Source organism: Eriocheir sinensis, chromosome 10 (assembly GCF_024679095.1).
Source record: "Eriocheir sinensis breed Jianghai 21 chromosome 10, ASM2467909v1, whole genome shotgun sequence".
Lineage (NCBI taxonomy): Eukaryota > Metazoa > Arthropoda > Malacostraca > Decapoda > Varunidae > Eriocheir > Eriocheir sinensis.
In genome coordinates, this window is record NC_066518.1 from 6,600,548 (window position 1) to 6,616,622 (window position 16,075).

The following is a 16,075-nucleotide window of genomic DNA, read 5'->3' on the forward strand; positions in this document are numbered from 1 at the left end:
GATGTAGGGTTCCTGCCAGATCAAAATTTAGTGTTCTTTAGCACAGATCTCTACCTCCTGTTATTATTTTCAGATCAGGAGCATCCGATACACAGACACATGACTATGCGGAACTGTGTGTGTGTGGGGGGGGGAAGGGGGGGTCGAGAGAGAGAGAGAGAGAGAGAGAGAGAGAGAGAGAGAGAGAGAGAGAGAGAGAGAGAGACTGGAGGATATAAACTAGACCAGCGGTTCCCAAACTTTTTAGGCCACGTACGTACCACCTCCCAGGCTGTGATCGAGTCCACGCACCCCCGCTAAGATTCCAGCAGCACTAAGGTCCCGTCGATTTTCTGAAATTTCGTCCATATTTTACGAATTTTGTGCTCGCAGAGTATGAGGCTCGGAGTGATGGATGTCAAAACTGAACGAAAATGTACCTGGGGTCGGGGTGGATGAATGTGCTCAGTCTGGATAAATTTCAAACAAAGAACAGACAACAACAATGGCAGTTAATGATGTTTGAAATTTTAATAACAAATTCCGCCATTACATATTTTTTTTCCTTACGCACCTCAAGTGATCAGCTCACGCACCACACTCTGGGAACCGCTGAACTAGACCATCCATCATAAATCTAAAACCAACCTTGTAATGTGACGACAAAACCATCTCTGTAAACATGTGACCGAAGACGTGTAGAACTTAGAACCAATTAGACGACGAGGCGACGCGAGGAAAGAAGTGGACGCAAAGACAAAGGACTGATGGACGGACTTTGCAGCTGATCACCGTACAAACTAGACTCGGACGTATGAATGAAATGGTGCGTGTGAGTGACCCGCTATCCAGCCAGCGTCCCGTAGAATGACCAGACCGACGGCCGCGCACCAGCTGCAGCGTGCAAGAACTGGGATGCGGTGTGTGCGGGCGCCTCCTCCGACAGCTCAGCGTCACCGTGCAGCCGTGCGCCGCGCTGCTATCAGAGCCGCAGGTGACGAAGAGGGTGGAGCCAGCAAGCACCTTCGCCCCGCCCACAAGCCATGGTTACGCCCACTGAACCAGCTGGCACGTGACCTCCCGTACTGTATGTTGTATTGTTACTTTTACATTGATTCCACTTTCCTAAGGAGTTGCTATTATTACAACTATTACTTTTACCGCCTTTATTACTTACATCACTACTACTATTGCTTTTACTACTACTACTACTACTACTAATAATAATAATAATAATAATAATAATAATAATACGCTACTACATAATAATAATATACTACATAATAATAATAATAATAATAATAATAATAATAATAATAATAATAATAATAATAATACACAACTACTACTACTACTACTACTACTACACTGCTGCTACTACTACTATTCCTATTGTTGTGGTAATCCAGTATCACAATTACCATCTTACCTTTACTTCCAAGGGGTTCAGTTATTTATTATCAACCCTACCGCATTACTTTTTTTTTTTAGAGAGAGAGAGAGAGAGAGAGAGAGAGTTGGCTTTCACACGAGTAAACGATGTTGTCATTTACCCCCTCATTAAAGCCACCGATATCAGCCACATACCCCCACAATAAACTCCCTATCAGTAGTCACCATGCAATAGCAACTTCACGGTACAGACTCGTGTTTCCCAGTAGTTCACTCTCCATTTTGCAGTGTTATACTTCCACAATATTGTCACCCACTCTTGTTACCTTCCCTCCCTCATTCCTGATGCAATCGCCTCCCAATCCCCTCTGATAATGTCACGCACAGCAGTCCCCCAAGAATAGCAGTTTTCTATGACATTTGCCTACTACCCCCCCCCCCCTCCTTTCATCTCTCTCTCTCTCGTTCCTGAGTCACCCTTTCCACAATCACTCGGCCCAGCCACTAACCTTCCTTCCCTCCTCAGCCCCCTCACCCACTTTCTTTCCTTTTCCTTTTCCTTAGCCCCCTCCCATTTTCCTTCCCTCTTGTCACCCCACTCACTTACCCTTCTTCCTTGCGTCCTTGAATAGGTATGAGTGTGCCATCTTGTGCTGTACCTCTGTTGATTCCTTTCTATGTAGTCTTCATCCTTGGTTATACTGAGATTTGACCAATGCAGCACCTTATTCTTACTAACAGTGCCATGACTGCATACCCCACGCAGTTAATCACAAACTTTCTGCTGTCAAGTTTTGTCAGTTTGGCATCTTTTTATTTTTCATATTTGCTCTTGTTTGTGCAATCTTTGGTGTCTTTTATTATTGCTATTATTAGCCAACTCCATGACAAATGCCTTTTTAACACCACCTCTCCCTATCTAAAGTATCTTGTATGTATCTCGCTCTTGCTAATGTTGGTTCTACATTTATTTCTTCAAGTGGCTCTCTGTTAGTCATTACTTTATTTAATCTAGATTGTCACTATTACTTTGGTTGTCCGTCTGTTATCAGTTATGTGCCTGATTTATGTCACTTAATGCCAAAAAGAGGCTCAAGAGAAAGATAGGAAGCATATGTTGCTTAATCAAACTTGGAAGCATTTGTTGCTTAATAAAACTAGAAATGAATCCATACCAGTATATTTAATGAACCAGTTGCTTCGAAAATTGATGACTTTACAGAAATGTCTTCATTAAAAGTAGAAAGTCTTCCTGAGCTAAGCAACTAATTCACTATCTGCCCTCCTTATCCATGAAGTTTGAAACTTCCACTTAACTTAATTGTTTTCATTAAATTCATTAAATTCAGTTACTTAATTTAATCCTCTCATCCACACTACCCTATTCTTGAACCAATTTTTACTAATCTCCATCCTGAACCTGAATTTATCCACTTACGATTGTTGTGAGAAGTAGTGTCCTTGGTCTTGACTGAATTTTTTTCTTTCAGGTGTCGCATAGTGTATAATCAGTCAGATGTGACGACCATCCAACAAGCTGCCTGCACCTGCCTGTATGAAGAAATCCCTTTCACATGGTGAAACCCAACCAGACATTTCAACTTCACTCTTGGGAATAAATTTTGAGAAGTTTTTTGCTACTCCTAAAGACTGAAAAATTTAATGGTTTTAAGGGGATTTTGAGTGGATGTGACAACATAGAGCAATCGTTAGAGCAACTTTGTCTCATAGTAAGCAGATGCAGCACCTGCCTGCAGAACCAGGCCCGGGATTAACCTTCAGAGGGCTTTATATATAGTCTCCTAGAATGTCCTGAGCTTCTCAGAGAATCACCGACTAGTCAACTACATTACCTATCATATGAGTTCAGAAGGCCAGTGCCCCCCTTGGGTCACACTCATTGTCTTGGGCAACTTCAAAGCTACTACAGCGCTCCCTCATTATTGACGTATTTTTTAAGACGGTTTTATCTGATGTTAAAAATAAAAAGTGTATTTGCCGCCTCCTAGCTAGTTTTCGCCAGGCGTCACTGGCCGCACGCAGCATGTTACCGCCATCCCGACATGCTAGCATCAGTTCACTTGTGTCTGTCGTTCCAATAACGTTCACAGCTCATGTTGGAAGAAATTATGGCCTGACATCGTCAATGACTTCATAGGATTTCCAACAATTGTTCCTAAGCTTCATAACATTGTGAAAATGGCTCATTCTACGGCCAGAGGAGATAGAAGATGAACTTCTGGGCCATGCAACGGTGTAGCTAGGGTCCATTTTATAGAGGGGCACACGGGGGGGCACACATACCACATGATTTTCAACCAAAGTCATGTTCTGAATTAAAACTCTAAACATTTATTGTATTCGTAAATAACTAAACAAGCGAAAGAAACTCAAGTTGAATTTAATTATTTAAACAAAATAAATTATGTTTGTCACACTTGACAAGAATTGGCTTGGTGCAAAATAAACAAGCATTAAAATATGTATGTATGCATGCATGCATCTATGTAAATAATTACGTAACACTATGTAATCAATTACACTTTCATATGTGGCATGGCAAATGGAAATTATGTACAAAATTAAGGGAAATAACCTAATTATAATATATCATGTATGTCCATGATAAAAACAGAAAAATATGATTTGAATTTACTAAAAATGAACTGTACTGCCATTCATTTTCATTAATATATCAACTGTTATAAGTTAACACAATATAGTCATATATATTAATATATCAACTGTTAACTTATAACACAATATAGTCATATATAAATTAATTCTACAGCAAAATTTCTCCGCTGAGCTTTGCAGAAAAGCCTGTGACAGAACATGCTGAATGCTGATTAGTAAATAGTAATCCATTACCGGTAAACATTTTAACTGATATAAACTACTGTGAGATTTTTAACATTGTGACTGAAATAGGAGTAGCAATATCAAAACCACTTTCTGCCCAAAATTATTCTATAAGCTTTAAACGTTACCAAGACAGACTGTCAGACATAGACACATAGTATAACAAAAATAGTTTCTTTTATATTCATAATAAAATGTTCACATGCAGAAGTCTAACATACATTTACATAAACAATTTTACATATATACTGTTACGTATCACTTTGCTGTCTTCATATACCTAACTTGACTGAGTGTGAACCGTACAAATGACAGCAGTTAAATGTACATCTGATAAAAAAAAAATCTTAAGACAATTATGTCTGTTTAAAACATGCAACTTACCAAGCCATATTTTGTGAACTGTAATGCATAGTTTCAAAAGTCAGAGTCAGCGTCGGAGAGATTTTTACTGACTCACGCTCCACCCAAAATTAGTCAACTCCTTGACTCTGACTCCACACCCCTGGAACGAATCCTTTAGCCAAGAACTTTCTGTGGGGTAGCACCTGGGGGGGCACGTGCCCCCCATGGCTACGCCACTGGGGCCATGCTGGTGAACCCTTCACAGATGGGGAACTAGAAAACCTCATTGAAGTTCATGAGCGAGAGGAAGAGGAAGAAAACAATGAAGAGCCTCCAACACTCAATCTAGACAACATCGGGAAAGCTCTTAGATTGACATGGGCCCTCCTGATTATCTGTTTTGAGATGGATCCATCACTTGATTGTTGGAAAGTGCCATGATGCCCTACACAGATCTCCAGCGACCTTTGAGGAGGGATGTGTGTCAGACCAAAATTAAGCACTTCTTCAGTCCAATCCCCAAATGAATGGTGAGTACAGTATGGAATACATTTTTACAGGTAAGGTATGAAATGCTTGAACTACTAGTTGCTTTATTTTTTCTTTAGATGGAGCAAGGTGTGGGTGGAGAGTGACTGTGATGAAGATGTGGCGGCCATTACATGTTGAGCCTGGGCAAGTCGGCAGGGTACCAGCATGGCTGCCATGGCCAGATGGAACCACGCATCAACTTTTTTTTTTCAGTATTAAGTTGTTTCTATTACCAAACGAATTTATATCTAAAAAATATTTCAAGTAAGTAACATGATTTGACAAAAATCAGTATCGATGGTTTTAGGTATCAACTGGTATTTCAGGAACCTAACCCCCATCAATAATGAGGGAGCACTGTAGTGGCACTTATAGGATTGGCTACAAGCTATGTGTTGGTCCCCATGGTTCTGGTACCAGGAACACCAACAGCTCTCCTGAATTTTGCAAGATCCAGGAGGCCAAGACTTGCAGGTTCTTCGTACCAGAGACCAGAGGTGCACCACTGGAATTAGTATAGCAATGCTAGAGGGGTAGCTAAGGAGATTGGCCACATCCTTGTAAGTACTTGTTGGAGGATCCTTCAGAACTGCAGGATTTTCTGGAGTGGGGAGTTCTTTGCAACACTCAAGCTTTATGACATGTCAAGAAGAATCTTGAGATACAACAATACTGTGTTCCATCTCAAAAGGCCGAAAGACCTGGCATGTGCTCAGGAGTATGCAGTGACAGTCTCAAAATCAGTTTAGTGTGCTCAGCACCCATGTAAAACTGTGGGATACCTTCAAATGTGAAATTCTTCATGCTGCAAAGGAGTGCATTGAAGAGTGCCCAAGACTGAGGAGTGGTTTTGCCTCAGAGGAAATGCTAGAGAATAATGAGGAGAGACAAAGACAAGTATGTTAAGAATCTCGCTGAGGAAGTAGAGGGCATATCAATGTGAATGACCTCCAATCTACTTGCCAAGTTGTGAAGAAGCTCTGCTCTAAGCCTGAGCCCTATCTGAATAGCAGATGGCTGCCTTGTGATGGGCATGGAAGGGCAGAGGGCTTGCTGGGCTGAGTACTTTGAGCAGTTGTACATGGTGGACCCTCCAAGTGGGCAGTTTCCAGCTGCTGGGTTGCTGATGGCGGATGCTGATTCATTAATCAATGAAAGCTCCAACCTCCCTTGGCGAGGTCAGAGAGGCTGTGGCAAATTTGAGGAGTGGAAAGGCACCAAGTATCTGTAACATTAGTGCAGAGCTGCTCAAAGCTGGAGGTGAGGCCATGATCTGTGGGTTGCATGGGGTCTTGACTGCTGTATGGCAATCTGGTACCTTTCCTCCTGACTGAAAGAGGGGACTGGTCATCCCTATCTGGAAAGGGAAAGAAGGACTGCAACAACTACCGTGGTATTACACTGCTCAGTGTGCCAGGCAAGGTGCTTGCCCATCAACTGCTGATGTGTATTCACAACCAGCTGCTGAAGCAGCAGAGACCTGCACAGTCTGGGATCACACCTGGTAATTTGACAACTGACCATATCCTAGTGCTTTGCATACTGGCAGAATGCCAATGTGAGTTTTGACAAGGGATCTTTGTAGTCTACATTGGTCTCAAAGAGGCATATGATTCAGTGCATTGCAAGGCACTCTGGTATCTCCTTTGACTCCGCAGAATTCCTGCAAGGACCACTGGTTTACTGGCCATGAGTTCTGTGGCATGTACAGCTTCTTTCCCATGAACATGCGTGAGGCAGTGCTGTGTCCTTGCCCCATTGCTATTCAACATAAGTATGGACTAGGTATTAGGCAGAGTTGTAGACCAGTATCATGGTGGAGCATATGCTGGTAATACCAGGGTCACTGACCTTATTTTTACCAATGATGCAGTATTCCTTGCAGAGTTGCTGCAGGTTCTGCTGATGGCTCTAGAGGCACTGCACGAGGAAGCAAAGCCCTTGGGATTCTGGGTCTCCTGGGCCCAGACCAAGGTAGCCTACAGGTGTTTGGAGGATTGCTAGATGAAACAGTATGAGTACATTGTGTTCAAGCATGTGGTGAGGACATTGATATCTTGGAAAATAACACATACCTTGATAGCATAGATCAGAACACAGGACTCTCGGAGCGCAAATATATGGCATTGTCAGTACCTGGGCAGTAAGGACAGATATGAATCTTCAAGTTGCTTGTGCTCCCTCTCTTACTCAATGGCTGTGAGACGTGGACACTGAATAACGACATGCAAAGGCAGATTGATGCCTTTGGTACTAAGTGCCTACACTGAAACATGGGATATCGACGGAATGATTGTGTCAAACCAGCAATTACTCCGCGAGACTGATTCGAGGTCTATCACCTTCATAGTTTGCCAACATCCAACTTTAGCTATATGGGCATGTGGCACGCTACCCAGATGCCAACCCTGGTCACCAAGTTGCTTCTGTAAGAAACAAGCCCGAGTGGAGTAGGCCAAGGAGATGCCCACGGAGTTCATATGTAAACATGTAAATATTAATCCTAAATATCTATTCGTTTCCACTTCTTCTCCCTCTATCTGTATAAATCCTTTTGTGACTAGGCAACCTCATGAACGAAAGATGACGCACAGTGGCTGCCGAGAGCAGTCATCATTTCGTCTAGATAGAGTTCACATCACCGCTCCGTGTAAGACACAAAACCAGTAAAAAGACAAGTTAAGCAAGGACTTTAACTACAAACCTGCTAAACTTATATTGGTGGCAGCGGTTACAAAGCGATTACAAAGCGATTACAAAGCGATTACAAAGGATTTATCATCAAATAATACTGGCCTACACAAAGTGCCTCAAATTACGTGGTGACTCCATACCAGTGAACCAGTGTGAACTCCAGCACAATCGCAAAATCCAGCACACCCTATCTACAATTACGGGATTACTACACTCCCTATGAGACGACTACAAGCCCCATCGCTCGTACTTGCACCTACAAAAGAGGTCACCACCTACGTTGTATCACCAAAACAACAATCTTTGCCACCACTCAGCAAACGTCCGTGACCAGTCTACCCAAAAAAAAATCCCACCTCACTTACCGGGATTAACCCCCTGCCGAACTCCCCCAACACTGTATCTTCACAGTCACAAGAGGAGGAAGAGGAAGCCGTCTTAGTAGTGAAGAGGTAGTAGCCGCGGCCAGGCAGCTCAATTCAACGCGTCAGCGGTCAGCGTCAGCGTGCCGTCAATCACAGCATCGGCAACACCCACCCCCGGCTAGTGGAACGCGCCGCACAATTTTGGTTTGTCACCTGAACTATCACTCAAGTAAGACGAAACGTTGTTCCATAATTTAGTACATGTACTGTCGAAACCCCCCACTTCAAATAACATTCTCACCCTCGTCTCCCATTCTCCACTAATTTACCCAAATATAATCGCCATTTCATTTGTTCTTAATCCCTTACACGGATTACATTTAAATTCCTATCCCTACTCTCTTGTATTCAATACCGTTCGCCTTCAGCGCTCCTCCCCTCCCCGTTCACCAGCCCTACCCCTCTTTCGCCGGCGGCAGCCACCTTTACTGATCCCAGTGATATGTGTCGCCACCTGCACATCTGCTGATCCCAGTCATTTATACCCTTGTACCGCCCCACTCCTTCCTCAAGCGACCTCACGACTGCTTCACACCCAAGGTAGCTTACCATTTCCTTACGGATTACCTACGAATCTTCCTATAAACTTCCCTTTACTCTTACTTAATATTTCCCTTCCTATAATTTTCCTTATATACGTCCTAATATCTCCCGTACATTACAGCTTGTGCCGGTGAGCAGAGAGAAGTGAGTTAACCCACATCTCCTGCGTCCCAGTCTCCCCCCTCACCATACATCAGCCATACCATCATGCTCTGGTCTCCTTACAAATGCATCAGACACAGCTAAGTGACTCCCCCGTCTAACTCCCCATGTCCCAGGATCGAAAATTGGAAGAGGCTCTATCCTCTGCCTTCAGTGGTTTAACGATTGATACTCCCCATCACACAGTCCTCCGTTCAGGAGCTGCTTATCCAAAACCTATTCCCCCAGCACCCCCATTACCTCCTGCTGAGCAGCTCCCCTCAGACTTCTCACCAGAGCCTTCCCAGACTACTTCTTCCCAGACAGAACAGCACCAAAGTGACCCAACCATGAGTGACAAACCTCAAAACGTCATTTTAAGGGGCGAGGATAAAAATCCAAAATATACGGGCTCAGAGGAGACCGGCCCCGACCTCCTAACTCACCTGCAGAGGGTAGAGGATGCTTTTACCAAATTCCATTATACAAATGAAAAGGAGAAATTGGCCCACCTTTACGACAGCATCCACACGGGCCCTTGTCGGGCTCAATCCATTATAAAAAGTGACGCATTCAAGAAAGCCAAAACATATGATGAAGCGAAAGCGAATCTCATCAACCATTTCGGCTCCACATGCAAACAAGGTGCCCTGTCAGTTTTGTTCCGCCTAGCGGCTACCTACCGTCCCAAAATAAAGGCTAATATTGCAGTGGATGACTGTTTAGGCGTCGCGGGTGGAGCCTTCACAGAGTTTGAAACCCAATTCCGTCACTCCCCGTGGACTACCGATGAGAAAATGAACCTTGAGGATGTGAGCCGCCTTTTCTCATACTTTGTCTTTCTCCTCAATTGCACGGAGACACTCTTCAAAGAGTTACAAAAGGAAGAACCCCTACCAAAAGGTAGAACCCTTTTCAACCACATCAGTCCCTGTCGGGACGAGAGCCACCAACAGAACCCCATCCTCAGCGGTGAGGGGTGTCAGATTTCAGAGGGGGCGTCCCCAAAGTCGCTCCCCGACCGGAACTCAGACCCCTAGGAACCGCTCTGCCACACCCCGCGGCCGCCGCCCTTACACTAGAGGCAGGGGTCGCGGGCGTGGCTATAACGCTCAATATTGTTACAACTGCAGAATCACAGGACACCATACACGTAATTGCTGGTACGGCAGCAACACCCAACAGTCAAATCAATATTGTTCCTACCATAAGACATCAGGCCATAACACCAAGGATTGCCGCGCGAGGCCCCGGGGAGGTACCTCGTCGGGGGAAGCCTCGCGCGCCATGTCTCCCGCAATAACATAGGCTCAGGTACAAAATCACACCAGGTGCGTGGTATTCATACAACACCCCTAACCCGCACACCTTTAAACAAACCAAGTACATCCACAGCTCATTTTGACATTGAAACCCAACCTACGGATGTTGAAACCACTACCATGAAACACCACCGCATTGCTCTTTATCCCCAATCCTCCCTTGCCATGACTGTCCCTGCTAAGTGTAATGGTCGCCAAATTAGTGTTTTCATGGACACAGGGGCATGTCCCAATATCATAAACATCGGAACATTGCGTGCCTTACATGACGCAAAGACAACCTTGGTATTGGAACCTCCCTGCCTAAAATTAAGTGGACTAGATGACACATCATTTAAAGTAGTTGGACACACCCCCTTGTCTATCCAGTTGGCTAACTCCCTGTCCCCGATTACAGCCACCTTTCATGTGTGTCATGGTTTGAATATCCCAGGTGATATTCTTTTGGGTCTTCAATCTATGCGGGAACACTGCTTGTCCCTGGCTCCAGCAGAAGATTGTGTTTACCAACATGAAACACCAATTAGGACACTCACGGCCCCAAAGCCATTGTTGTGCACTTCTCCCTCCGCCGATGGAGAATATACTCATCTTTCTAGCGTGGCCCAGCGGTCACTGGTTGATACTTCATCTCCAGCAGTGCATGTTATTAAGGAACAAAGTGCATCATCCTCCAATACATTACCTCCCTCTCCCTCTTCTTCCTCTTCGCAAGAGCATTTGAGGGTCCACGGCGTTCTGGCGAATGACGTCACGTTAGAAGGACGTGGATCAGCTATGCTTCAAATGCGTCTTGCTGGTATAAGTGATGAATGTGAGGCTATCTGTATGAGTGAGAGCTTGAAGATGAATGCCATGACTATGGAGGATGCACTTTGCAAAGTAGATAAAAATGGTCAAACCTTCCTAATAATGCACAACTCATCCCCATACGTACGCAAGTTCCGTCAAGGGACATGCGTCGTTGACTTTGAAGTTCTACCTGAACGCATAGGTAGCGTACAGGAATCAGAGATCATCTCCCCCTCTGAGATCTTGCGGAGTGATCATCATAAACAAAAAGTAAATGATTATCTAGCTACTCATCTCGAAGATCTAGCTTTTCCAGAAGCAAGGGAGAAATTGCACAACCTACTAGAGACATACCACTCCATTGTCAGTCTGCCGGATGATCCTATTGGATCCACAAATGTTTTAACACATTCAATACCGGTTGATCCCAATACCAACCCCATCTATGTGCCTGCATACCGAACACCACACTCTCAAAGGCCTATCCTAGATACTGCAGTCAAAGACATGTTAGCATCAGGTATTATAGAACACACTACTTCTCCCTGGAACTTTCCCATTTTCCTTGTGAAGAAGAAAAACGGCCAATTTCGGCCAGTTGTAGACTACAGGAAACTAAATGCTGTTTCGCACCCTCAAAGATACCCCTTACCTCACTTGCAGGATATTTTAAGCAGCATGGGCACCAACAACAAGGTTTTCACGACCTTAGATTTAGCAAGTGGCTATTGGCAGGTAGACCTCGATGAGCATAGTAAACCGCTTACAGCCTTCTCTACCCCTTCGGGTCACTGGCAGTTTCGTAAACTCCCCTTTGGAGTTAGTGGTGCGCCACTAACGTTCCAAAGGCTAGTCAACAAAGTTTTGCATGGCCTCCTTGGCAAACAGGTTTTCGCCTTTATAGATGACATCATCATAGTGTCACAGGATGTCGACTCACACATTACCTTACTACAAGAAGTATTTGATCGCCTTTACCAGGCAGGTCTAACTCTGCGTTTCCCAAAATGTCATTTTTTGCGTCCAAGCATCACATACTTAGGCCATGTCCTAGATCAGAATGGTGTACATACGACTCCTGACAAAGTCCAGGCTATTTTTAACTATCCTGTGCCAACAGACGTGAAATCTGTCCGCTCCTTCCTAGGACTGTCCGGGTACTATCGATCCTTTATCAAGGACTATTCACGCATTGCAAGACCCCTCACTCAACTTTTGCGCAAAGACTCCACATTTACATGGGGGGCGGAACATCAGGAAGCTTTTGATTCCCTTAGAACAACACTAACATCCCCGCCTGTCCTGGCCTACCCAGACCACACAAAAGACTTTTTCCTGTACACAGACGCTTGTGGCAAGGGCCTAGGAGCCGCTCTCATGCAATATGATGTTAGAAATAAATTACAACCTCTAGCATATGCAAGTCGCACGCTCAACAAAGCAGAATCAAACTACAGTACTACCCACCTTGAGGCCCTTGCGGTCGTGTGGGCATTACGTCATTTTCGTGACATCATTTATGGCTACAATATCCATGTCAGAACCGACCACGCAGCCGTGGTGGAATTATTCAATACTAAAACCCTCACGGGGAAATTGGCCCGATGGAGCCTCATTGTCCAAGACTTTAATCCCTCATTTGCTCATGTCCCTGGAGCAGTAAATCAGGTAGCGGACGCCCTATCCAGAAATATCGGCGCGATAATGGACATGGATGTCGATCATTTTGATGACCCAAGTCGAACTCATGACCCAACTTTGAATGATTCCATACGCGCAGCGCAACAAACAGATAACTTCTGTCAACCCATCCTATACTATCTGCAGAGTGGCGACCCCAATTCCTTGCCAACACTACCTGTACCCTTAACTGACTTTGATCTCAACGACGGCATCCTCGTCAGGAATACATACATCACAACTAAATACGGTCCGCATAGGGAAGTTACACAAATCGTCGTACCAGAAAGCCTAGTCTCTATGATCTTGCATAACATACATTCTTCCCCTCATGCAGGCCATCCTGGAAAAAGTAGAGCTTTGATGCAAGCCCGTTTGTTATATTATTGGCCACGTATGCGGCTCGACATCATTGATTACATCAACAACTGCCACACTTGTGCAGAAAATTATGGATCCATTACTCAGCAAGTCCCCATCAAAAGCTATCCCATACCTTTAGAGCCATGGGATACCATTGCTATTGACCTATTGAAATTACCCCAAACTACTGAAGGCCACAAATACCTATTGGTTGCCATTGATCATTTCAGTCGTTTCTCGGTTCTAGTCCCCATTGTGGACAAGCAAGCAACTACTGTGGCTAAAGCTCTCATGGATGAAGTCTTTTGTAAATATAACACCCCTAGAGTCCTCATCTCAGATAATGGCACAGAATTTAACAATAAAATCTTGGAGGCAATCTGCAAGGAATACCAAGTTGATAAGGTCAATACCATGGCTTATCATCCAGCTTCCAATGGCATGGTCGAGCGACAAAATCGAAAAATCATTCAGACACTTCGCTCTCTGGTCGGTGATGTCTCAGTAACTTGGCACGAATGGATGCCTCAGGTAATGGCTTCTCTTAACTCATCTCTCCATAAATCAATAGGTGACACACCTCATTTTGTCATTTTTGGCCAGGACCATCGATTGCCATACTCATTCCTCCTCAAAGAGGACACACCCATCTATAATTTTGATGACTACGTTCGAGTCAGAGGGACAGACTTCCAGAAGATCTATAAACGGGTTACCTCCAACATCGAGGATAGCAAGGCTGCCATGAATGCGTCACAATGGAAATCAGCAACCGACAAATTATTGGTCACAGGGGACATTGTCTATTTAAAAATTCAGGAACCCAAAAACAAACTAGCACCTCGCTTTGAGGGACCGTACCGAGTACTGTCCTACGACAAAGGGAATAAGGTCAAGATCCGCCACCTGACTACCTTGGAAACAAAGCTTGCACACCTAGACCATCTAAAACGCACTAACCGACCTTCTTCCTCAACCTGTGAGGAGTCGACCCCTGCGCCTGACGACCCTCTACCGACACCGACAAATACTCCAGGCCCAGCTGAGGTGGACACTACCAACGACTACAGGAAGAAACTAAGATCATACACATCTGCACACTGATGCATTTGCACGGAGAACCATCTTCATCCCTTAGTGTCCCTTCTCTTCTCCCACATATTTTTTTTTACCTTATCCATCCACTAACCACTTTCTATTATCTCACCCAGTTGCGATGCTACTCCCTTGCCTATGTGTCTTGGGAGGTGTTCTCCTGGTCCTCCCCACAAATGCCACGAAGCAGTCCTCCTATGAACACCACCTACGTGTGGGGGCAATCGTGGAGCCAGACGGCCCCGTGATGGTGGTGGAGGACGTGGTCGATGTCCGCATTACCCTATGCGATTTTCGTGAGCTGGAGCGACTCCATATACCCCAGTTCCGGCGCCAGATCCAGCAAGCGGAAGCGGTTCTCCAGCAGACCTCGGACACAGTTCATAAACTAAACCATCCACTCACGCTGACATATTTCTCTACTCTCATGCTATCTTTCCTAAATATCCAACAATCCTTTGATAGTCTGCTAGAATGGACCCCTTTTTCAACTTACCTTAAAACACCAGTAGCCCACGCCAGGTCCAAGCGTGGTCTCATCGACATTGGTGGGAGATTGTTAAAAGGCCTCATTGGTACAGCTACGGAAGCCGATGTAGCTAAAGTTCACGATCAGTTAGACAAATGGGGTACTATTTTGAATAACCAGGCCATTGTTCTCAGTTCCCAAAACAAAGCTATTGAGACGGTTGTTAAGACTCAAAAAGTTATCATAGACCGCCTCAACAACTTCACATCCCTCATAACCCAGCTTCAGCAGGTCCAACACCAGTACTTATTGGCTCACCATTTGGCTTTAATGGCAGCAAACCTCAGAGCTGTCTACCTTGCAATCACAAATTTTAAATTAGCACTGCAGGACACATTTACACTACTCAGAGACGTGTTAGATGGTGTTGTAACCCCTTCCCTTCTCACCCCTCAGGAACTTATGCATGTCATTGATTGGGCCAGAACAGAAAAAGGCTTAACTCCTGTTTTCAGTGAAACCCAGGTTCAATATTATTATCCCTACATGGAGGCAACATTGACTACAGATGGTATCTTGGTGCATATACCCTTTAGGTCGCCAGATATGTTCACTATCTATCACATTCATCCATTCCCTACAGTTGTCAATTCTTCCATCTACCAACTATCTACATCTCATACCACTCTCTTGGTTTCATCAGATTTCATGCACATTGCTTTTCCAGCTGACTTTCATGATTGCCATATCACCCGATTCCAGATGTACCTTTGCCCTGCTTACCAGTACGTCTTTTTGCCTACCAGTAATTATCCTTGTGAGCTGGGTCTAGTTAGAAACTCCCCAATTGAATCTCTGTGTCTTTTCACCCCAGTCGAGGATACCACCATCTTCCACCTTAGAGTGAAACCCTGGCGTTACTTCTATTTCCATCATTCAATTGCTCTTACAGTTACTTGCCCTGGATCCCGACCTAGCAACACCGCTGTCCACGGCTCCTTTGTCATCTTGGAGGCCTGCAGTCTCACATCCCACAACCTAACCACTAAACAATCTAACCATCTATTGCTTAACCAAACCTTTCATACCTACAACCTCAAACCCTTCAACTTGCCGACACCAACAACTCCCCTACACCTCAAACCCTTACACTCTTTAGGAGACACCTTACCCAACCTCACTGCACCGAACATCACCCTACAACCCATTTCCTCTCTCACCATCTGGCCAGAACTTCGCCCCGACACTGTATACCCCATCCTCGCGTCACTGACTACGGTACTGACGCTCACTATGATCCTAGCTACCCTCCTCATCTGTGTTTTCCACCGCCGCTACGCCTTCCTGCGTCGAGCCGTCATCCAGCGCCCCTTACAGCCAGCAACGGCATAGGCCATATTCCCGTTGTCCAATAATATTTTTTTTTTCATTGAGCATACTTG

The 16,075-nt window shown here is 44.8% G+C and overlaps 1 protein-coding gene across 1 annotated transcript in view; it reads right to left on the reverse strand.

The window, feature by feature from the left end:
* Nucleotides 1-767, reverse strand: part of LOC126996511 (uncharacterized) — a 44,857-nt gene extending 44,090 nt beyond the window's left edge. Inside the window, exon 1 of the mRNA XM_050857042.1 lies at nt 628-767. Coding sequence (XP_050712999.1) covers nt 628-663 — 36 coding nt within the window. The 5' untranslated portion in view covers nt 664-767. The remainder of the gene's footprint in view (nt 1-627) is intronic.
* Between the last annotated feature and the right edge of the window lie 15,308 nt (nt 768-16,075).